The 24,520-nt window shown below is 42.9% G+C and overlaps 2 protein-coding genes and 1 long non-coding RNA gene across 14 annotated transcripts in view; 1 reads left to right on the top strand and 2 right to left on the bottom strand.

The window, feature by feature from the left end:
- Window positions 1-241: 241 nt before the first annotated feature.
- Window positions 242-18,794, bottom strand: znf512b (zinc finger protein 512B). 7 transcript variants are annotated; one of them, XM_057039886.1, is made up of 18 exons: window positions 18,608-18,793; window positions 17,875-18,461; window positions 16,477-16,601; window positions 10,641-10,720; window positions 10,381-10,509; window positions 10,104-10,291; window positions 9,736-10,034; window positions 9,566-9,637; window positions 8,803-8,904; window positions 8,466-8,593; window positions 7,490-7,582; window positions 6,156-6,254; window positions 5,365-5,607; window positions 4,663-4,998; window positions 4,465-4,566; window positions 4,247-4,309; window positions 4,002-4,100; window positions 242-3,829 (listed from the first exon to the last, which is right to left on the bottom strand). In XM_057039886.1, the coding sequence occupies exons 3-18, from the start codon at window positions 16,598-16,600 to the stop codon at window positions 3,497-3,499; spliced, it is 2,490 nt and encodes an 829-aa protein (XP_056895866.1). In that variant the 5' UTR covers window position 16,601; window positions 17,875-18,461; window positions 18,608-18,793; the 3' UTR covers window positions 242-3,496. The 7 variants fall into 7 exon arrangements, with proteins under 7 accessions (XP_056895866.1, XP_056895868.1, XP_056895870.1 ...); XM_057039888.1 differs by having other exon boundaries at window positions 8,812-8,904; XM_057039890.1 differs by having other exon boundaries at window positions 10,104-10,279; window positions 18,608-18,792.
- On the top strand, window positions 15,129-22,198 carry LOC130529555 (uncharacterized). 2 transcript variants are annotated; one of them, XR_008951608.1, is made up of 4 exons: window positions 15,129-15,207; window positions 15,335-15,398; window positions 20,059-20,187; window positions 22,062-22,198. It is a non-coding gene; the product is annotated as an uncharacterized LOC130529555 (long non-coding RNA). The 2 variants fall into 2 exon arrangements; XR_008951609.1 differs by lacking the exons at window positions 15,129-15,207; window positions 15,335-15,398 and adding an exon at window positions 18,828-19,018.
- LOC130529553 (sterile alpha motif domain-containing protein 10-like) overlaps window positions 21,341-24,520 on the bottom strand; it is a 29,963-nt gene continuing 26,783 nt past the window's right edge. For all 5 annotated transcript variants that reach the window (XM_057039911.1, XM_057039913.1, XM_057039912.1 and 2 more), the window contains one exon: window positions 21,341-22,679. In XM_057039911.1, coding sequence (XP_056895891.1) covers window positions 22,575-22,679 — 105 coding nt within the window. In that variant the 3' untranslated portion in view covers window positions 21,341-22,574. The remainder of the gene's footprint in view (window positions 22,680-24,520) is intronic.

Here is a 24,520-nt window from a genome sequence, read left to right as displayed (position 1 = left end):
TTTATTCATTTCGGGGGTCACGGGAAGGGTACACCTTGTTTCTAATAGGAACTTGTTTCTTGTTTATTATAGAATGCACAAGTCCTAAAAAAAAAAAACAAACCCGCACCCCGCATTATAAATATACTTAAACAAGATTAGTCACTGCACAGCACTGCAGTGCAGCTTAAAAATGTCCTTAACAATGAAGCAACTACCTCTGCTTAAGTATAAAACCTCCAAAGGATGACAGTTACACAAATGTTTGTCAACAAACTTTTATTAATTCATTAAGGGATACTAATGTACAGGTAATACAACAATTTTGGGAGAAAAATTGTAATATTTAAGAGTCAAAGGAGGCATTGGTGGCTCCTATGATAAGCTCTATACAGCTTACATTTCAGAAAGGGAAATCTTCAATATGTCATTAGTCTCCATTCACCTTTTTCTAATATAATATAACCAGTTGTGAGCTACAACATAACATCTTTTAAAACTCTCATAAAAAGAAAAAAATAATCATCACAATGGCCCCCAGAGGCAGATAAGTCCTTTCTCGCTTTTGAAGAATAGGTAGAATTTTAAAAAATGACCCACTGGTGGCCAACCAAAATAAGTAGAATTCTCAGAATATCTAAGGTGAAATCTAAGGATTAACCTCGGTTTTTGGAAATAACATTGCTGACAAAGGGAAGACACTCGGGCCTGCTCTTTCCCCAGGTACAAAAACCACCACACACAGTAAGGGTAAATAGAAAGCTCCAACAACACTCATGTTCAAGCCTACTTCATGGTATAGTAAGTGCACTAAATACAAAAAACAAACACGGAAACATAGGCCTTATCGTCGTAATATAAAGGACTTCCTCGATGTGTTTTGTCACTGTATACTGAAAAGAAATCTCAAATTATGTGCACCGTCGAAATAGATGAAATAACATCGTGCGCCAACGCGCGGGCCTACGTTGTCCTCTATGGTGAGCGATTCTCTTTCTCGTAGGAAAAAAGCAAATGAATGCATCGTGGGGGAGGAAAGCCATTTTAAAAGGAACCATCAATTGAAAAAGAACCAGCAAGCCAACAAAACCAGCTAAATATGGTGTATTGCTGTACTCTCTAAACATGTTGCAGGCAGCTCACACTGCGGGATAGATATGTGTTTTCCACACTATAGGAAGACAGAGAGTAAAGGGTGATAAAATACAAAATACCCACTGTTCAAAGCAGTGCTCAACTATCATATTGCAACACCGAAGCTCATCAGGTAAACGCGGTCAGTGTGACGCCATCAATGATACGAGTAACAAACAGCTGAGGAGCCAAATGAAGAGCATCACCCTCTGAAAGGTGCTAAACGTTTGTACACGCACGTGCGCTCCGATGAGCTTGTGTAGGAAAGGACCCGAGACCAGCCAGGGCTCGTCTAACTCAGGACACATGCATAATCATCCCCGCGTGAATGGACGCCATCGGCTGATTAACTCGGCTCTGATCTCGAGGACACATACTTCAGATTTCTCCGAAGCGTCCAGCTGACATCAGTGCTTTTAAAACATCAACGTTTGTCTCTATAAAAGTCAGAGGAGAAAAGGGCAGGGCGGACTCGTGGACGTTGATGATCGATCTGGTCCTTAAGGTACAGTGGTGAGTCAAGCACCCATTTAATCTCACCAGATTATCTTCACAACACTTTCAAAGCTATCAGATCTAGGCAATGCACACACATGAATATAAATAGATATGTGATCTGTATAATTAAGCGAGCTAGTTGTCGTTTCATCCGCGTGAACTGCAAACATACAGTATACCCAATATTCTGTTTTCAATTTGCTCGATATAACTGTGGATTCAAGTATCTACGTTAAATTTGTTAAAATATTCTCTGATTGCACATATTACATTTAAAAAAGGATTCAAATAATATTGGATTATGATAATATCGTCTTTTTTTTAAAAAAAATTTAAGCTGAAGCTACGGTACTCTAATATTTGAACAGACTTAAACTTCAACAAGGTCAACATGGCTTTACACGTTGTAAGTCAAATTTATGTGGCAGTGCCAACAACGAGTGAGTAGAGTGTCATTTCCCATCTGGACCTGATAAATCTTGGTATTTTACATCTTATGTCCTGCATCACACAACCCATCACACAACCCTATGAGGCTGATATGTATTGTCATCGCTACCTATCCTGTCCATGTGAATGCATCAGAGTTTGGTTCAAATATACAGATAAAATGTGTTGGGTAAAACACCAAGATTTTAGTCCTGTTTTTATATGGTTTCATAATCAGAATAAAATATTCCTGTTCCCGCTGCCTGACAGTCTTTCGATCATATTTGTTGAGTATCCCAGGAGTGCAAAAATACAAGGAGGGGAACAAGAGAGGGGTTAAAGTGCAAGGCTATTACTCAGAGCATCCAGGAATGAATTCATATACATCATGACGTGACTCTTCATTTTTGTCCTATTAATAAAAGGATTTTTTCCTGAACCTCTCTATAAAAGATATATTTTATTCTCTCTGCAGCGCTTCAATTTAGGCAAAAGCAGTAGCCGAAACATGGCCCATACTTGTACTTTGTATCGCACCATTTGATTGTGCAGCAATGATGCGACAAAATTCATCATCTGTCCTATTTTCTTCAAGTTTTTTTTTTTTTTTTTTAAATTTTAAACAAAAAAAAAGCTATATCAATTTGTGATTATGTGAACAAACATATCTTTGAAACTTTGGGGGTACACTGCTATTCAACTGTGACGACAACCAATTCATAGGTAATTTCTGTTGTCCAATGTTGCGCCTTTTAGCCTGTTGTGATTTAAATAAAGATATGATAACCGCAGGACAGCTGTTGGTAAATCTGTGACATAAGTTGAACCATTGAACATTTCTAGCTTATCTGATATTCGCTTAGCTACAACTTGAAAAGTAGTAAATAAAGTCAAAATTTGAAAAAGCAATCTCAAAACAACATTGCACCACAGCACACACTACAAAAGTCTGACCTGCTCAGGATTCAACCGAGCAGTTCAGACGTGGCGGATGGCGTCACAGCTTGGAGTATATATTGCAGGTATATCGATATATGTATTATTTATGTACAAAGAAGAGGAGATCTGTTTAAAAAAATGTGAAAATGCTAGCTAATATTAAATGATGTCACCATGCGAATAGAATATAATTTTAAAATTATCCTGCGCTTGTTTGAAATGCGAATTAATTTTTACACAAACAAAATAACAAACCAAAGCTCAGCATCGACGCCTCTGCTGCGAGCACAGAAACTGAAACATGTGCCTTAAAATGAGACCTGGATGTGGAATGGAAAACAACAATCTTCTGAGTATTGATGTGAACAACAGACTTCACTGGTGGAGCTCTCAAAACCAAGGTTAGTCCCTGTAATAAAGGTGTCATCTGGCGATGGTTGAGTAAACTTTCCTTTTCCAGGGTCCTTGTGTGGAACAATCTTAAGGATGAGCATCTCTTCCTGCTCCTGGGGAGACACTACTCAGAAAAAGACTGCCTCTTGGGTTTACTTCCTCTGGCACTGAAAAGTGTGGGTTGTCTATTTTGGCCCGAACTGTCCGTGGGATCGATAATCTCTTCGGAGGCATGCGATGAGCTGGAGGAAGTGCTTATGGCTGGGCTTGAGCTTTGACTAGGAGCTTCGGTTTCAGTTTGAAGCGCTACGGCAACAGGGGGATTCTCTTTAGGCTTGCGACCCCTCTTCTTACCAGAGGTGGCGCCGTTTCTGACCTCAGCGGTCATCCCATGGTTCTCCATCACTTTAGTCTTGCTGCTGGGGGCTACCTGTGTTGCTGCTGCACGAAACCAATTCTAAAATAATGAGATTTTTTTGTCCAATCAGATAAATTCTTGAATGCATGTCTACTACTACTGTAAATTTTATTGTTGCTTTTCAGTTTTTATTTTTCTCTATATTATCACAGACCTAAATAAACACAATTTACAACAATACTGAGGTTTATGAAGTCTGAAAGAGACCTACCTGTGAGTGTGTTTTGCTAATGTGGTACTTCACACCGCTCTCTGAGCTAAACTCCTTCTGGCAGATCAGACATGTGTACTTCCCCAGTTCTCCACCGCCCTACCACACACACACACACACACGCACGCATAAACAGAAATCCATAAAGGTATATTCATGGTATTGAGCCTCCAAAGTCTTCTGTTGAGTCGCTTCACAAAGGGAAATGCAACCAGGTAAGCTTGTTTGCAGATAGGTGTTTTTACCTGACTGCAGTTGGCAAGGTGAGCTTTCAGTCCTGACACACTAGAATAGACAGCTTCACAATTCTAGAAAAGAAAAACTTCCAGTGAAATCTACAGCTGTATTTAAAAAAAAGTCCAGAGTTCACTGCAACTGCCAAGTTTTAGGTCAATATTTCTTTTCAAAAAGACAGCATTGAAAGCCATTTTGTATATATGGTGACACACGCAATCATCTTTACTTCATTGGTGCAACAGATGAAGCCCTTCTCTTTGACTTGGTTCTTCCAGGACTCTAGCAGCTCTGGGCTAAAGTTAGGGAGACCAGGGCGAGTGTAATTTAACTGTATAAAGGAAAAGATGACAATCCGTGATGGAGACAATGCTCAATAAACTACAGTATCCTATTATTTTAGTATTGTTTGTGAACATTTCCTCACCCTCTTGCTATCAGGTACCAGGTCATCTTTGATGCGGCGTTTGGTGCCCCAGTCTTTGGCCAGCTCGTCCTCCGCTATCTCCTGCAGGTGGAACACTGCCACCTGGGCCGACCGACGCCTCACTCTGCCACTAGGAGTCCTTTCCAGGTCATCCCAGGGGCTTTCACTCTGTGCCACCCTGTTTGGCTCCCTGTCCTTTCCTTTCTCCCGCTCCTCGTTTCGCAGTTCTCGTTCTTTCTCTGTGGGACGGTTGAATGATGCTGTCTCATGGTAGTCCTTTTTCTCAGACTGGCTTTGCTCCTTCTTGCCCACTGAAGATAATTCTGCAGTGACCACCTGAAGGATGAAACTTATATGAGTACAAATATTGGTAAACCTTTCCCCCTAAATACACTAAAGTCTCAATGGAAAATGCCTGATTACTATAACTCGAGACACATTTTAAAGCATTTGGCATTATAAGAAATTATAATTTCATGGGAGAAAAAACTTTCCAGCCAAACTCTCAATTATAATAGAAATTTTGTCATGATTTTGAGTGATGTCTGGCATTCAAGGCGTCTTGTGACTTTGTATTACTTTGGTAACTAAAGTGCCTTAGCCCTGTTTTCATGCAGCACATCAGGAAACATCAGGGAGCAGACCCTAAAAAAAACCCAGTGGGACTAATGATGTACAGATCAGGCTTTCCGTTGATCATACCCTTTCTTTGCCAGTGTTGTTATTGGTGTCAGGGATGTTGTCCTTTTTGGTCGATTCCATGGTGATGTTGTTAGATGGAGAATGTTCTGTACGCACATGGTAGTCTCTGCCAGTCTTGGAACGATAGGATTTTCCACAGTGCTGACAAAGAAATAAGGACTTCTCATCATCAGATAAGTCTCCTCCGCAGCGTTTCTGATGGTACTGGTAGCCCATCAGGCTGGAAAAGTGGGATGAACAGCCCTGTAAACAGTATATAACATTTCTGAAATTACTTGAAGGTGACAACAGATGAGATAATGAAATCAGCACAAAAGGAAAAAGGCTATGCAGTCATCCTGTTAACCCCCTGCCAAATTCCTTGATGCACCACAGCATGCCACCCATCAGTGTCACCACTAAGTACATGATCCCCTAAATGACTTCCATTTCCTTTGGTGTGAAGTAATGGGGATATAGCAGGAATTGGCTTTTATTAAAGAGACAGAGGAAAAAGGATTAGATTGCCTAATTTTTCAGTCTGGGGACATTTTAGGTTCTTTCTGTTTTTGCACTGCATCGTGAGTAACGTGGAATATCCATTTGGTTCTGGCCAACTTGTCAGGAACAACCCTCAGGGAAAGAAGGACTGAGATAGGTGAAAGGAGAAACAAATCCTGAACTGGCACATGACGAGAAAGGAAAAAGTACTTTAAAAGCTGGAAAAATTAATCTGAAAGACATAACAGAGCAAAGAGGAGGGAAAGAATGAGAGAGAGAGAGAGCGAGAGAGAGAAAGAAGTAATGCATACCTCACTAGGACACTTGATTCGCCCCATCTGTTTAAGAACTAGACGCAGCCTTTCTCTCTCTTTGTGAATGTCGTCCGTCTGGCCTTCACTTCCCGAGGGCTGAGTAGGGAACAAACACGACGTCACATTAGCGCCTTCCACCGAAACCCCCCTTCAAATGGTGATGAAAATGTGTTTTCCATCACGAGTGTTCACACTGTGCCAGGATCATTAAATGGTTTCATAGTGAGACCGTTACTCAAGGCATGTTTATGACAACTGTCATGCTTGTGTTTCCACTCAAATGTGGGCCAGAGCCAAACCACAGCCAGGACCAGAACAACAGATGGTAGAGCTGCCAGGGAGGGAAAGAATAGAAGTCTATTGCAGAGAGTAAAACTTCAGGAAAACTCCCTGTGAACCACAGTTTGGTTGTCTTTAATGAGACCAAACCCTCAACTTTCTGTAAAAAGTAAGAAGATGCTAAAGTCTTGAAAAAGAAGACAAAGAAGAAGATACTGTAAATCTACATTATCCCCGTCCCTCAAATCTCTGCCTGCCAAAATGCATTGCTCCTGGACCATTTGACAGCAATGGTCCTGGAGTAACTACAGATGCAGACAGATTTCATGGAATATTAACAGAGATTCTTCGCAGACATCCACAAAGTTATGGCTGATCCACAGATAATAGTAATAAAATATATGAAAGGAGATTTCTTATTGCGGTTACCTGTAGTCTCTCTGGCTATCAAGGTCAGAACACAACATGTAGAGTTTAACAGCATGACCATTAAATATAAAACTGTCAATCTTACACACTCAAACCTCCTCCTATAGCTTAGCACAACCTTCCATATTGGGACAAAAGAAGATAGAAGAATGCTGGTACATGTATCTTTGTCAATCTTTCATGGTAATTTTTGAAACAACTTGTGCTGAATTACTCATTGAATGTCATGGCTGTAGCCCTGGTTCAATGCAGGAGTGTCGAGATAATATCTTGATAAAGCTTCTGTTTTTAGCATTAACAAGGCTGCAGAGAGAGATATGGGTAACAACATGTTGTTATTTCACTTGTTTCTATGGGCTGCACACCCCTCACCAAACACCGGCAAACCCGTCTCTGCGTATGTCAACTATGACTGTGCACAAGACCAGAAGCACAGCTCTCTGGATGGCCTTGCTCTGACTAACGCAGGCAGTGGGTCAGTGTGACAGTGAAGATATATGAGCGCTCATTCTCATTTAAGTGATGGACTTGGGGGCAAAGGTTGGTCAAAAATAAATATGGAAGCAACTGCCAGTAAAGAAAACCTGACAGGCACCTTAATGTTTGCGTGCTGTGTACAGTACCTTGATTGTGTGTTCAGCCATGGTGTGGTAGTTGAGGCCGGCCTTGGACCGGAACTGTTTTTGGCACTGTTGGCACTTCAGGGCATCCTGGAGCTGAAAGGGTATACGACCAAAGAAAGGATCAGGTAACTGGAATCTAACAGCCGAATCCACGTTTCTGGCTATATTCTTTACTGAATCAGCTCTGTCAATGTTTCATCTGTACCACAATAAAATGTGCAATTTGGGGTCAATGTTTGGGACAAAGCAAGTACAACAGCCAATTTAACACAGTGTTCTCTCACTTTGGTATATATATATTTTCTCCTTGTCACAGTATTGATTTGATTTGGTGAGTGACCCAGTGATAATCTGTTGATTCTATCATTGCTTAATGGTTAACTGCCACTTTAATAGAGTCACACGAGCCACTGCACCAGAGAGCCATTAAAGAGGCTGTAGGAACAATCTCCGGGGCCCTGGAGGCTTCCGCACCCCTGAAGTCAGTGGTCAGGAAAAGCACTTTAGGTCACATTATTACTACTGTCCATGATTAAGAGCAAGATAAACAAATCCCACCTGTGTAAAATGTTCATCTATTTGATCCATTTTAAGTGACAACTTACTTTGTAAGTAATAGTATATTGTATACTATAAGGAAAGTGAGGGAAATTCCTGGACCGGGAATGTTTGTTTTCTGTCTTCAGATCAATAGAATTGCTGTAAAGGCACCTGACAGTTTACAATGGGCTCCTGTGAGAGCGGTATCTAATAGCACCGCTGTCAGTACCATAAACCATCATGGAAATTTCAGCTCTGTGCTGACAGAGTTTTATGTTGTACTCACTTTGATAAGATATGCTAGTTATATACTGCCTATATGTAAACTGGTTTTAAATAACAGCTTAATATTAATGTAGACATACACAGAATAAAGGACATTAATCTCTGGGAACAAAGTAATTTTAGGGTTTTGTTTTCAAGAACACCCACAAACCTTCTGGCAAATCTCCATGTGCTTCTTGAGGCCATGGACTGTTTTCCTTGTGACAATGGAACAGGTGGGACATACCACCTCCCCTCTCTCTGAGATTGCACGGTGCCACTGTGCATCAGGAATAGTGCCTTTGAAGGAAAGTATTAATTGTAATGATTATATTATATTATTATATTTCTGAAATACATGCTTATGCTTCTTTGCTTTACAGCTTTATTTTAATGCTATAAGAGCGCCATAGCACAGAAGTGATTTAGGTGAAATAATGCTTAATGATTCAAGTCAGAAACTGATATTCACTAAAAAGTTGTTAGGGTTAGATCTTTTTGAGGATGACCTGGAGTACCAGCATGTTTTTTCTGATGCTCCTCACTGAACCCACTACCCTCTGGTCTCTTGACACGTCCCGCTTTCAGCTTCTCCTCCACTTTAGTCATACCTAAAGTCACAAATGGAGGACAGTTCTGAACAACAGAAGATCTATAGCACGAGGATTGATCCTGGAGGCAAAGTATCAAAATAAATGGTATCAAGTATTATAATGAAAGACCTACAATCTGTGGACTTGTTTTATTGTAGCTCTGGTGTATCAGTCTTTCAAGAAGGCAACAGTAACCATGATGACATCAATCACTTTTTGTAAAAGAGCACTACAAACAGTGTCTATGTGCTTATTAAGGCTGAAAACATAAGATGATTAGGAGTTTTCAGTTTACATTTTGTGTTTCAAGCCAGCATGTGCCTGTAGTTTTATTCCAGTGTTTCTTTGCACCATAGCAGCCAGGCTTCTGATCACAGACACCACAATCTCTCAATGTCTCTACAATTTCATCTCGGAAGTTGTCATCAAAGTGCTGCTCTTATGTAATTCTGCATACCGCCTTAATGAATCAATAAGGTCAATTTCATAGTGCTAAAGACCCAAGTGACATTTGAGAGGGAGCACAACTTCGATCCCTATTTCACTTGAAAGAGGTGCAGGTCACCTCTGCATTTAAACCATTCAGATTTCAATATTCAGCACATCATCTTGAAGAAGTTGACCTGAATTAAATCACAATTAAATGGCAAAGTGAATGAATGCACCTGTTGAATTTTACCTTTAAGTCCAAACGTTCCAGATATAGATGGTTGTTCTCCAGTGAATTTCTTAGGTGTTTTCTGCTTCCGTCCTGGATCAAGAGAAAAGCAAAACAGAGGTTCAACCCATACAAAGGAAACACAACATGAGAATATGTAATCTGTTCCAAAAGATACACTGTAGGCTCACTGTGTCGCATTCGCTCTGGGTCTTCATCGGGGAAAGAAGGGGGGAGGCTGCCTCCCTCGCTTTCACTGCCACCCGCATCGGATGACGTGCTCTGAGAGTGTGACTGCTGGGACAGAGCCTGGACTAGCTGTGACGGCTGTGTTTGCTGGCTGTGGCTGTGCTGTTTCCTCTCACTCCTCTGGTGGGCCAGCTCTCCATTCTGAGAGGGAACGGACACCTCGTGGGTCTTTTTTACCTTGAAGAAGACTGGAGAGGGAGGACTGTTCTCCATGGGCCTGAATTGACAGAGAGCACGAGGACTATTCTAATCAGTCAGCCATATGACTATAACAAGTGTGTTACTGTATGTGGATTCGAGCCGCAGCCACCTTTTCTTTGTGTTGAACTTGACTGGGTTCTTTTGAAGCTTGGTCTCCTCATCTCTGGGCTCCACACTGACCCTGTCTGGGTGGTTCCAAAGCTTGTGCTTCTGCAGGCGAACCTTTGTTGCAAACACCGCCTCGCAGTATGGACAGCTGTGACTCAGCTTCTCACCTACTGTGGCCTGATGTACACACTGACATGAGGAACTAAAATGATACTGGAGAGGGTTTTTTTACTAATACTCAGCTGCAGAGCAGGAAAGAACAAAGGGTGGTGACTCACCCCTTGGCAGCGTTGATAGTGGTACTTGACTCCATAGATGCTTGGAAATTCTAACCAGCAGCCTGAACATGGACACTTAACCCTGGAGTGGCGTCGAAACTCTTCCTTCCATTGTACTATCAAATGGGCCTGCTCAAAAGTGAGGAAAAGAGGGTTTCGTGTAAGAAAAGATGACTGCTGTCACGCATATTTTCCATATTTAGTAGAAGCTGCCTACAGACAAAAACTTCAAGCAGTTCTCAGCTTAAAGAGAGACTCACGGGGATATTTCTCAGTTCCTGCACATCTGCTTTAGGACGACCTTTCCTCTTCCCCTCTGCTGGCTCATCACACAGTGGACCTGGTGAAGTCAGGAAGCAAAATTACCTCTGAGTATGTAAGGAATCCTGGGACTGCTTCACATAGGATGAAGAAAAAAGTAATGTTTTATTCTTCGAGGTCATTTAGGGCTAGGGATTTGACAGAAGCAGGTTAATCTTAGATCTAAATTTGTAGTACCTGTGTGGCACTCTTACACAGCCCACCCCATGCTCTTTTTTTCCTCTGTATTACTCACTGCTTCCATCATTCATACTGCAGCTTGTCTATTTTCTCACCCCATGTGCACTGTAGTTTTCTCACTTCCTTCCTGTTCTCTCCCCCTCCGACAGAAAAATTTTCTCCATGGGAACTTTGGAGAGTACGTTCAATTACTTTTCTCTGCTCGGCTACAATTAGACCGCTTGCACAGTGCTGAGGAGGGAGAGGAGGAGAAGAAGGAAGAGCTGAGGTCGGGTTTATGCACGTGGATGAAGAGAGGGGGAGGAGGGAGTGGCAAAGAGGATGCTGGGGTTGAGAGAATTGCAGAGGCTGATGACTTCTTGCTCTTAAGCAGAATGACAGCACTGCTGATAATAGCTGAGAATGTTCTTTGCTCTTTAGGACATAGCTTTACATGTCTTCTCTGTTAATTTAGCAAGCCGACATGGGGCGTGGGCCATTTAGTTTAATCAGATCTGGAAAATGTGAAATGTATGCTAACTGAAGATGAGAATGTGAAAATGGGATGCGAGCTGGTATTTACAGAATATCTTTTGGATCTGCTTTCACTTCCTAGACCGAGGGGCATGACATTATTTGTGCCAGCTGCTTTCTTCGCCTGGCCATTTGCTAAAAAGCAACGACAGTATGTGCACATGTTTGGCCCAGCCATACTGTAGTCAGTAAGCCGACAAACATTGAAAATGCTAGAAGGGTTTCAGCTAATAATTTACAACTGTTACTGACTTTCTGCCATCGGTACTTACGTATAAAACAGGTCATATTGCCAGAACAAACCTTAAAAAATGTCCCAGAGAATCTGTGCATAAAAATACAGTGTAGTCCTTCATTAGCATGAGCTCAACCTCGCATTTACCTCAGTTTTATTACAGGGTGTTCTGTTTCCCATTTTGCATCATTGGTCCCCCTGACACTCTCATTTGTAAACTCAAACACACGTTGAGGGATTACATGTAATCTTTAACTTCAGACTCATGAAATGAGTTACAAAATAACATATGGTGAGGCTGAAAAATACGTTTGTGAATAGTTTCTGACACGACTGGTAAACGCACGCAGAAATGTGCCAATTGACACAAGTACACAACACCATTACGCGTATGTCCACAGAGGGGTATATTAATATTCTCCAGGCTACACAACATTTCTCTATTAGCTGTCTGGGTAGCAGCTGGAGAGATGTTGCAGTCAGCAGCACAGGTCTTGTGCCGAGGAGGAGGAAATCGAGCATGCATTTTAATTCCTGTCTTTGAAAATAAAGGTCTTGTAAAAGAAAGGCCATAATTACTGAATTGGGCTACTGGGAGAGATATGTTATTGTTACTATGGGAATAAGGGCTTTTGCCTTTGTTACCTTTATCAGAGTCCTAATTTCAACAAGGAGAGGAATTAGGACCGCCTGTAAAAAGCAAATCTAAAGCTCACTTTCTCACACAGAGCAAGAGGATAAAACAGCTGTTCAGCTAATAGCAGGGACTGATTTGCTCCCAGCTGTCTGCAACTGTTGCTCCATGCCAGTTAATCCTGACAGGGAAGAGAGGACGAGGGGAACGGGTCTATAGTAAAGTCAGGAACCCTGTTTGCAGGCAGCTGCTTAATGATCTCAGATAACCTCTGAGTCGTCCTAGCTACGCCTGCAACTGCTCCTTGAGTCCAAGGGTGCGCACAATGCACACACACATGCTCACACGTATGCACACACAACAGTCGCTTGTGTTCTTTGACAAAGCACACACACAAGAGCCTTTGTCTGCGTCCACATAGTGTGGTTGAGAGTGAAATTTGGAGACAGCACATACAAACACACCACCATTCACGACATTTCTGAATAGACACACAATAACAGTTTAACCATGTCTCGAATGTGTAAGCTGGTATTGCATCTGTGGAGATGATTTGCTGCCTCTAGGTCAGGCCAGGGTCCAAACAGCTTTTCTTTTCCTAAGCATAATGTAATCCAGTGAGATCTGGATGGAGAAAAGAAAATGGGACCGTTAAAAAAAATGTATATTTTTCTGCAGGTTTTTTACTTGCTATCTCTCCATTCGCTGCTGTGGTGTTTGTGGCAGGCTGCCAGTTTGGTAGCATTGCTAAATCAAACTCTAAACAGTGAAATCCAAGGAAAAGTCTCAGATGTGGTGATCTGGTGAGTCACAGAGAGCCGGCAGCCTCTTCAGATCAGCATTGATTTTACTTGCGCTGCTGGTTTTATATTATTAGAGACCTAATCTATTGTCTGCTGTCAGTTTGGCACAGGGCCAGTTGTGCTTTCACGTCCAGTTACAATCCAAAACCTAATCTCAAACAGGACCAGTAGGATCTATACACAAAGTTGCAAGTGAAAAAGTTGACTGGGAACAGAATCGTTTAAAGGAAACGTGTAAAAGTTGTTTTTAACTTGCCATTTCTGCAGCATGCTGTACTACATAAGCAAAGCACCATCAAGAGCCACATGTTGATGCACAATATAGTATCCCAGCCAGACAGACAACATCTCCTCTAGACTGTTTGTAGAGGACTCCTTATGGACAATGACTCACCAACTCTCCCATTTCCCTGTACACGTCCTCAAGCCTGACAAATAAAAGGGTGACAAAGACGACAAAGGACTCAACAAATGGAGACGCAGCACCCGGCTATAAAAAGCCCCAGAATTCAGTTTTATCCCAAAACCAACATTCTCAGATTTCTATAGGTTCTTATTGATTGCAGCTGCTGGTGTAAGGTGACAAAGCTTCAGCAGTCAAACAACTGGAAAGTACAGAAAATAAAACTGATGTGGAGGAGGTGAATGGCTAACGGTGACAGTGTGTGTGTGAAGAGGGGGAGAGGGCTCTTACAGTTTATTATATCAAACATGGGACTTAACTTGCAGGATTAACCTTTACATTTTCCAGTTCAAACTCCCATTTTGTGATTGAGAAATGCTGAGATTGCTTTGTTTTCTTTAACTGTGGTGTTTGATGGAAAGGAGTCCTCAAACTCCCACTGGCTTGGACTGCATCAGGGCTGGAGAGACCACTTGGCCAAGAGTCAAAATTAAGCTGACCGAGTCATTTTACTTAACCAAAACGGTTATTTGTCCAAGCACTAATAATGCTACTAATAATGCTGCCTACAAAACAAGAAACTGAATCCCCTGGCTTTGCTTGGGGGTCCGGTTATGAACAAAGTGTGAATAATAATCAATATGAAAACATAGGAGACAGGATTTCTTCACTGTTACATCATGCAAATATTCTGACCAGAAAGTTTCGCATGGGAACTGATAGTATGAGGTGCACCAGGCAGAAATTTCCGCCAGAACAAAGAAAAAGAAGGAGAAACGAGAGATCCCCACTGTGAGGATGGCAGAACATGTGAACCTGTGTGGTAACACTGGGTACACTGTGTGTAATGGGCACAGTCGGGACACTGAGAAGCTCCACGGGGAACCTTGGAAATTGATGCCTTTGTTTGCCCAAACGGAGGCTCACAGCCCCCCTGAGATGGACCAACCAGAGCCGTGCTCATTACCATTGGCAGAGCGGCTGTATCGCCATTAGCTGGAAAATAAACAAAATTATTTTCAAAGTATTGTAACAAATGAAATATTTTCCAACAGCAGCTGCTAATCTAATAATGGCAGAAGGAAGGGCTGTGCAAATAAGCCCAGGTTTCAGGTCATTTTCAGCTCTTTTTCCCATTATTCTGTTTTAATCAATCCATTTCTATTTCACAAATAATTGCCGCTGTCAAAAAATGCAAGATTTCCACATGTGAACTGATGGATACATTCATATTCCCAGAAAGCCCCCAGTCGGCCACAAATAGAAAAATGCAAATCACCTCATAAATGTTCATTCAGACAAATACAATTTGATCGATGAGGGCATCATAGCAATAAATGAAGGAGACGGGTTTTTCTGACAAAATAATCATAGTTTTTCTGGGAGAGATGAATATTAAAAACCCGTCGTTAGGTTTTCCATTCACGTCATTGACCAGTAAAAACAAATCATGCTTCTGCAGCACCATTCTGCTGCTCTCCAGTTTGTACCACAGCAATCAAGCATTCAAACCGATGTGTGCGTGAAGCAGGGGGGAGACATGCTCAAAACTATCCCCTGAACTCGCTCTGGTGAACTCAACCTTCATTTTATTGAGGGGTGTGACTGTTTGTGCAGACACAGACGGGCACATGGTGCACAGGGGTGATTTGGTAAAAACAGGCACAGACTGACAGCCTGGCAGGGAGGAGAAGACTCGCTGCCACCGGTGCTTCACTGAGATTACCATCACTGGGATGTAAAGTATATTCCTATTAACAGTATCTTTATAGCAACGGCATTGTTTTACGTTCAGCTTCTAAACTTAAAAGGTAAATCTGTGTGTCGAGGATCAAACACTGACAAGTGTTTTGTGTTCTTCCCAGACAAAGACCTCAGAGGAACTGCCACATCTCACCCGAGGGCTGACGGGGCAACGCAGAAACAAAGGTAACTCTAATCTGTGAGAGCTTGAATCTGGTTGTCAGCAGTGAGCGTCTGTTGGTTATCTTGCAGCCCAGCACTCAGCTAGTCAATCGCTACGATTTCATCTTTTGAGGAGATTTTAAATGTATTTGCTGTACAGCTGAATACTGACAGATTATCTCGCTGCAGGTGTGCAGAGTCGGACACCTAAGGAACACTTTATACCGAGGAAAATACACGCTCTCGTTCATCATCGCTCCAGCTGCACACAAAAGCACATCTGGCACACTGTATTCATTGGGAGAAAATGAACATGTGCATCAGAGGATCAGGCAAATGGAGAGGGAAAAATAAAATCCCATAACTTTAGTGGGAATAAAATACCCAGTGCTTTCCCATTCTCTCTGAGCTGAAGCCTTGTATTAAACATACGCAGACACATGCACTCCACCACCCCGCCATGCAAATCCAGGCTTCGGGGCTACATATTAACATGGAAACAATATAAACTGGAGTGGCTCCTCCAACACAGGTGTTCTGCATTTCTGAGAAAACTGTTCTGCAGGGCCCGAATATACCAGGTCGTCCAATCTGCAAAATAACGACACTCGGCTGTGTTGTTGGTTTGAAACAAATTCCCTTGTCCGGCTCTCCCTTTCCTAATTCTTCCACTGCCATCCAGATGGCTCGGGATATCAGTCATGTCAATGTTTGGCACTGCATGTTTGTTTAATTTTCACTGTAAGTCGGTCAGAGGGAAAAAAAGAAATCTTGTAGATTCCAGGCCCTTCTGTGGTTAGAAGGGTTAGATTACATTGACGGCAGTGGACCATTGATTCTTAGCAAAATACACCAATTTCAAACACAGCAGGAAAAGAGAGGTGTGTATTATGTTCACCAAATCCTCAGACATGGCAGTGTGAGAGCTGCTAAGAGGAAACTCACTGTAATGTCCTGAAATGCATGTGTTGCATCGTTTGCTTAGAGGAAATTAGCTCTCTCTCTCACACACACACACACACACACACACACACACACACACACGGTCTTATTTTCCTTCCCACAAAGGTTTAATGTCAGACAGTTGCGGCGCCACACTCACTGTGTCTGTTGTTGTCGGGGTGTGTTGTGGTTCTAACGTGCTCCTGGCTGTGCTTGGGGGTCCGGGTCCTTGGCAGCACCGACGAGGACAGCTTCCCGAACCTTGGACCACTCGGGCTCTCCATCCTGGAATGACAGTTTTGGGATTACAAACACGTGTAAGTGACGTGTGAAAGGCCGAGGCGATGTATGATGTTTTTGAGCATCGTTAACCCTCTTCCATTGGCTGTCAAAACATTATTATTAGCAGTGATGATACTGCCTCCTTGTTCTGCAATGCACTTTCATCATGTCGGCCATTTGTGTAATTCCACTGAAGGTTATCGGGATGGAGGCACACACATCATCTGTGGTGGTAATGAGGGTGCGACCTTCTATGTTTCATTACAAAATCAATATACTCACTTACACACTAACTCTATGCTCTGCCCATTAAACAGAAGGTGAGTCCAAGAGGGAGAGAAGGGGACACAAACTTTCTTCCAGACCCGCCACGCGTTGTTTAATTGTCAAGGAAACAAAGGAACACTTTAGCTGTCCGAGTCATGTTTTTACTTTTTTTTTTAGCCTTCAAAAAATATTAAATTATCATCAAGCCACACTATGGGGTGCAATAAAGGTGCGCCATTTCAGTCCTGTGTATTAAAACTGAAACCAGAACATTACCACGGAAAGTTAAGTTAAATATTTCAATCAGAATTCCAAATGAGCATTTTGGAATGAGTAGTAAAACAGGGTGTGCAGAAGAAACAGCATCAGAGCGAGGAACTAGCTAGCCTCTTAAATTTCCACTGACATTAGCTAACTCACATTTAGCATATCGGATTTAGCCCTTCTCCACACACACTGTCACGACAGCAGCACACACACACACACAGGTCACTCGGAGATGTTGGGACAGGCTGTGCGTGGCTCCAAATGTACCATTAAAATGCACGGTGACCCCCACTGCATGGTGCAGAAATACCGCACGCACAGAAGCACCTTCCTGTTCCTGCTGAATGTGTGAAGAGCATTTGACCTAAAATAAACCGAGGCGAAGGGACAGGAAGACGGGCGGCAATGATGTTTCTTTTAAAAGACTTTAAAAACTTTTTAGTTGCTTTCTCTCTTCCCCTGCATATATATATGGAGAAAGAACATGTATAGCTAGATTTCATGTTAATATGAAAGATGGATTCAGCCTCAGTACCGGCGCAGTTTTATGTCGCTAGACATAACAACAAATCCTGGTGACACCCACCCCAAGAAAAAAGTACTCCTAGTCCATCACTGCCATTGTGTGTGTGTGCGTGCGTGCGTGTGTGTGCTACAAGGACACACAGACGCCTGTCTAAGAGCTACAGACACACCACAGCGCTACATTTCTAGCTACTTACTCCGGCACGGCCACACCTACCTGGACTGTCCTGCAGGTCAGCCAGCACTGGGGGGCCACGGGTGGCCCCGGGTCACCCCCGTGAGGGCGGAGGGGAGGTGGGTGAGGAGGTCAGGAGACAAGTACCTAAAGTGGGCGTTTTTCCACCGATCTTATGTTACATGGCAAACACACCTGCTGTGCGACGAAGCCCGGTCAGACCGCGTTCGAGGGGGCCTAAGTGGAAGCGGACAGGCGTCACGGTCTGCCCCCCACCCCCCTCCCCAACTCACACGAAGAGAAGAGGAGGTGGTAGGGAAAACAAATACGGCGGAATTATAAACTGCTCCGTTCCTGGATATTCCTGGAGACTTTCATCTTATTCCTAGTTTCCAGTCGCCGTGCCCCCCCTCCGTCCCCGCATTAACATGGACACCACGAGGCACTTCTTCTTTAACGCCTCCCCGAAAACGTACACGTTCAAAAATAATCCATGAAAATATAGGTAGATCCCGACGCCTTGAGGGGGGGGGGGAATACAAGAATACGGGATGGTTTTTATAGGCAGTGAAGCAAAATGGCGACTTTATAGGAGGAGTAAAAAAAAAAAATCCTTGCGCTGGCTGGAGCTGAAGGGAGACACAAAAATATGTTTAGTGCAATAATTTCGACGACAGCGACACAGTTGGTTAGAATAAAAGAAGACGAAGCGAAGGAAAATGAGCAGAAAACGCCGCGACGGTCGCCGGTGTGGCTGCCCTCCTCGGTTCCTTACCTCGGGATTATTTCGGGTTTTTTAAACGGACATTATCTCGGCGGCCGTGTACAGTGTTACAGTAATGTGTGTCGGGTCATGCGCGCGGCTCCCGCTCCACCTTTGACAGTTGCCAACAGTCTGGAGGCAACTTGCGAACTCTCGCGTTATTATTATCATCGATATCGAGCGGATTAATATTTGGGGTTGGAGGGGGGGGGGGGGGGGTGTTCTAATAAAAGTCGCGGCGCTGCCGGTCCGTGGCGTGCTGCTCCTCCGACGTAACGGCGCTCGTTGCTGGCGGAAAAAAAGGGTCAGACCGTTCACTCCTTAAATCAAACCCCCGTCGAGGATTATTGAGGATCATGCATCTAATGATTTCTCCAGTGTCCTTTCAAAACCGCGGGGCGGCTTCCACTGAATCGGGCGACGGTAATGAAATAGTGCAGGTTTCCTAGTCGTTGCTTTGGTGTAGGGCAGAGCTTATGGCAACTATTATATCAATGGAATAACGAAATACAACCCAAATTTAGTCCAGCAGATGAGTTAGGAGTAAAAATCACTTGGTTAAAGATCCTAAAACGAGGGGCCAAAATTTGGATGTAAGACCATTGTATTCATCATATTTCCTGCAGCTAGTAACCAACTTCTTGTGTCTTGCATACTTAAATGGGTATTAAATACTGAACATATGGTGCCAAGCCACGTTGCCTGGTACCAGAGCTCATGAGATGAATCATTAATGGCATCATTGCCACCTCGGTAAAATAATACCAGAGCGCCTCTTATGGCTCCTCGGTTGGTGCCAGCCATCATGACCTAATATCTCTCATTAGTGAAAGTCATCAAGAAGCCATGATGTCATGGAGGTGTAGAAAACAGCGTTTCCAGTAGAGGGCAGCAGAGCTTCGTTTATGTACAAGGGTTGCTGTGACATGACACGTTTAAATAAATAAAATTGTGATTTGTTTCACAACTCCAGCCTCTGCATCTGAGATGACCTTGTGTGGCAATAACAAGGTATACATATATGATACAGACATTAAAGATATAGTGTAGACAATTACTTTATTGTGAAGTTGATCCATCAAGAGTTGACTCTACAAACATTCCACTAGGGGGCAGTAATGCTACATAAATAGGAGCAGCTATATTTTAAAAACATGGGCACTTGTAGCATCTTTGCCACCGTTCAAATAATCTTACAATGTACGTTAAGCCTACGTCTTGGCACTATTTGTAGATGATTGTGATGATTCAAGACAAAGAAAAGCCGATTACACTGAATAAAACCGGCTGTCTTCTTCTATGCAGCAGCGTGTTTTACCTGCGATTAATATTTTATTTTGGGTGTCGATTTATGTTCTCTCTCTTCCTCTGCTGACTGAGCATATGGCTACTCAAGTTGCAAGATGGCATGGCTCTTAATGTGGAGTTCAGATTTTGCATTTTTTATCTTTTGACCTCTTCAGCAGAAGCAGAGTGAGAACACGCGGACGAGATGGGGGCCACACCAAAAAAGATCATCCTCAACTGTTTACGCCACTGAGAGACTCTATTGGAGCAGCTGCTTCACGGCTCCCTGCGACAGAAGCTGATGGGTGAGGACGAAGCGTTTCTATTTCAGTGCCGTCAGAGGCCGAGATCCAGCTGATCAAAGTCAGATACACCATAAACATCCTGAATGGACCCTCAGCAGAGGATAAGGATGAAAGACAAGCTTTCAGGAGAAGAAGAGACCCTTAATGATAAACAGTAACCAATTAACTGCATCATTCAACCATCTGCTCCATGTATTTATTCAAGGATGCAAAGGCTACTGTTCACTGAATCTGTTTATCATACATGTGCCTTATTATCAACTGGTGAGATGCTCCATGCTTCACAGTAATTGGACTCCTGTGTGTGTGTGTGTGTGTGTGTGTGTGTGGTTGGGTGTGGTGTGTGTGTGTGGTGTGTGTGTGGTGTGTGTGTGTGTGTGTGTGTGTGTGTGTGTGTGTGTGTGCAGTAGTGTTTTCCTGGATGCCGAGCGAGAAATCAGAGCAAAAGCAAAGATTTAAAACTCCATTTTGCTCCGGATGAAATGCGCAGCGGCGATCCGTCAATTTGTGTTCACACATCCCGTTAAAGTCGTTTACGAGCAAATGAAAGTCACGTCATGGCACGAGCAACAGCGTGAGGAATGAGTGACAGTTTGGCAGCGAGACAAATAAGTCCGGCATTTCTAAATTACGGCCAGAAGAGAATAAGCTGTCATTTATGTCAATGCCTCTTATGCGGTGTGAATGGAGCAGCTGTGTTTACACATGGTCCTACATCTGACAGCATGTGTGCTGAGACTATATATATGTTGTGTGTGTTTGTATATATATATATATATATATATCTATATATATATATATATATATATATATATATATATATATATATATGTATATATGTATATATATGGTGCATGTGTGTGTGTATGTATGTATGTATGTATGTACGTATGTATGTATGTATGTATGTATGTATGTATGTATGTATGTATGTATGTATGTATGCATGTATGTATGTATGTATGTATGTATGTATGTATGTATGTATAAAGGCTAAACATCCAATATTTTAAAGGCCTCAGTTTTACATTAAAAGCACATTTCTTCTGCCTAACCTAAATGTCAAGAGGTCAAATACTTCTAAAGTTCTTTTGTAACAAATGCAAATATATATATATAATTCTAAGTCATTAATGGCAAATGAAAACCTGGATGAGGCTTCAAATTAGTTTATTCTAAAAACACACTTTCATCACATTCTGCGCCACATGTCTGCGTGCCTGTAAAGCAGATAAATGCGGCTCGTTTTCCATTAATTGCATTTCAAACAGTCCATCCATCATCCGTCAGCGTAAAACAAACGTGTCGATATTTACAGGACATTGGCGAATCCAAAAATAACAGCACATTTTCTCTCTTTAAACAGTCAATTTCATCACATTACGAGACAATTCATCCGGTGGGGCGGGAGGACCGATTGTTTTATTGGGTTTAAAACGAGAAAGCAAAAAAATAAATAATAAAATAAGATCAGTCGCCCGCTTCAGACACGCTGGGAACAGGGCAGGTAGGCAGCTGTCACGGTGCCTCCAGTTCTGAGCTCTCTGCCAGGCGACGTGGCGGACGGTGGGCGGAATACAACACACCTCCTGCGCATTTGTGTAATGAGAGATGATGCATAGCAGCTAACATGACAGATGAGCAACGAGGCTGCTGCGAAACAACATTAACATTTCCCTTCTGAAGACACGTGCGTGCGTCTCTATTAGACTCTATTAGAAAAATTCTCAGTATTTACTGCTTAATCTTAGCCGGTGATTGTGATCTACAGTGCCCCCACTAAGTTACTGTTAGAGTATATTCAGATTTACAGTTATTCTACAATATCCATGTTGTATATACATTTAAAGTTTGATTTCTCCAACATTCTGCAGTGTGTGATACAGGAAGAACGCCTGGGTTGATGGTCGCGACTCCAAAAGTCCTGAGAGGAAACCACACAGCGGCATGGAGGTGATTTGGACAGGGCTACATTTTCCAGAACACGCTCGGTGTTGCAGTTTTAGATGGATGCCTTCTTTCTGGTCGGAGAATGTTGGGAATCTACATCTGTGCTATGGGCTTTCTCCAGATGTTAAGGTGACCTGCGATGGTGCCTGCCAGCTGTTCACCCAATGACCAGCGGACCGACAAAATAATGCATACTTAAAAAGATGCCACGGTTTCAGGTTCTGATAAAGAATACGTCTGAAGCACGTACAACGTGGACTCAAAAGAGTGTTTCCTGTCATGTGTAGTCCCCTAAATCGCGCCTCTTATCGACGCGCCACAGCCACGTCTGGAATGACGTTTTGTCTCTAAACCAGATTGGCTGTGTTAAATGAGGCTCCTGTCGACTGGCAGGCACGTAGTCCAAAACTTCATCCTGTTTTTGTCCTCCTCTTCACTCATGTATTCAAAGACAGCAGCTCCTGGACACGTGACAGCGGATGGCGAGGGGACGGGCTGTGGCAGGGATCTGGGGATAAGCTAGGAGAAGTTTCCAAAAGAGGCTGCAGGGGGAAAAGAGAGCAACAGGGATAAAAAGCATGAGCAGGATTCACATAAAGTGGAAGCTGCAATCGTCTGCACTCTGCAGCATATCTGCCCCCACCCAACCTCTTATGTCATTAATTTAAAAACCTCTCTGCAACAAGCAATGATTCTGAATAAATATGGAAGGATGACAGGCGATAACCTGCTGCGCGTGCGGCGGACACAATATCACAGTGAAGAGGCAGGAGGGTTTGGTCTTTTATAGAATGACGAAAAGGCTATAACCAACTATTTTCCTAGGAAATTGTCACATGTTCTTTTAAAACAAGGAGTAAGAGCAGGTGCTTTCCCCCCAGCGACAACCGAGTCTGTTCCAAAATGAAATGGCAGCAGGTGTCGACGGGAAGGTAGAATCTTCTTTCTTGGACTGCTGGCATTTTCAGATTCCCTATTCTCCAGACAGCGAAGGACGCCAACTGTGTCTGTACAGAGGCAACGTTGCAGTGGAGCGTATCTGCACTGAAAACACACATTCTAGCCACCCCCTCTGAAAGAAATCCTTCTAAATGAGCCCCCGGTGGAGTTATCAGAGCCTCGCTGAACCAAAGCAGGAGGAGAGGAAGACATGGGAGGTTATGGGAGCTGTTCAAGGCAGCTGGCTCAAATCTGATCTGAGGAAATCTGACGCGTCCCTTCTAGTCCTCCGTCTGCTCGGAGTTTCCTTTAAATTCGAAACTAGACCGCGGTTCAACCGACGGATGCCGCGGGGAGGCCCGAGGACAACTCTACGACCTCGCAGGTGTGTTTCAAGGTTAGAGAGAGAGGTCACATAGATTAGCCTGAGGAAATTTACAAAATGCGATCTTGTTTCAGCCAGTTGCCATTAAAACCCCAAGACATGGTCGGCTTTAATGGAAATATGATGTGTGAAAGGGAAAAAGGTACTAAAGTTTGGAACCAGATAATAAGAGGAAGGAGAGCAGATCCCGCAGTGGTTTATGATCAGGACTCTCCCTTCGAAAGCTTTCCAGATGTTCCAACAAGAGAACCTGTTCTCCACAACAAGCATGTTGCCTGACTGACTGAAGCAGGAAACAGTGTCAGCTGGAAAGATACCAACACCAGGCTGTGTGGAGGAGAAATGGTTAAGGAAACCCGTTAAAATCAAAATTAATCTTGACACAATGCTTGAATTCCCATAATGCATCAATTTATAGCTTTATTGTTTAAAATACAGGCCAGCATTCAGACGTGTCAGTTATTGAAAACTCTTCAACTGCTAAAAGTGCGACATGTAAACTACAACCAGACTCTAAAGCTGTATCTGAGTGGAGTGGAGCCGCACGGCCACCCTAATACGGACGATTTATAGCCCGGAATCAGGGAAGTTCCTGTTCTGCAAACAATTTATCCTAAATTATTTTGCACCTTGTTTGCACGGGGAAGGATGATTTCAACGCTCTGAATGTAAAATGCTGTTCCGATGAGTTCAAGGAGGAAGCTGCTGAAGACAGATGGGACAGAGACACAGCGACAGCACAGGAAGGCTGTGCGGAACATGTTCATATTCATAGCTACGGGTGGCGTTACGGGGTTACAATCATGTTGGAATATGACTTATAAATAAGTTTTGCATATCAAGAAATGAATGTTGAACTCTGTTTGGCCTCGGATAAACCAAATTTGTAAAGTTAGTGGCCTAATTCATCTCATTCTTGAATGATTTTCAGCATTTTTCCACCTCTTTTTTGCAGTTATTGGGAGATCAATACTTCATTTTTGGTAACTCTATTGGAGGTGGGTCTCAGACAGTCTGGTTTTTGAGCCATCATGCAATCAGGCAGCCCTCCAGCACATT

Source organism: Takifugu flavidus, chromosome 8, assembly GCF_003711565.1.
Source record: "Takifugu flavidus isolate HTHZ2018 chromosome 8, ASM371156v2, whole genome shotgun sequence".
In the NCBI taxonomy this organism is placed as follows: Eukaryota; Metazoa; Chordata; class Actinopteri; order Tetraodontiformes; family Tetraodontidae; genus Takifugu; species Takifugu flavidus.
This window is presented reverse-complemented; position numbering and strand designations above follow the sequence as displayed.

Coding starts and splice junctions, on each gene's coding strand:
- znf512b (XM_057039887.1), bottom strand. CDS start 16,600: ATGGAGAGCCCGAGTGGTCCAAGGTTCGGGAAGCTGTCCTCGTCGGTG. Junction 10,292..10,380: donor ACTATCAACGCTGCCAAGGG/GTGAGTCACCAC, acceptor TCCTCATGTCAG/TGTGTACATCAGGCCACAGT. Junction 6,255..7,489: donor TGGCTGAACACACAATCAAG/GTACTGTACACA, acceptor TTCCCTACTCAG/CCCTCGGGAAGTGAAGGCCA.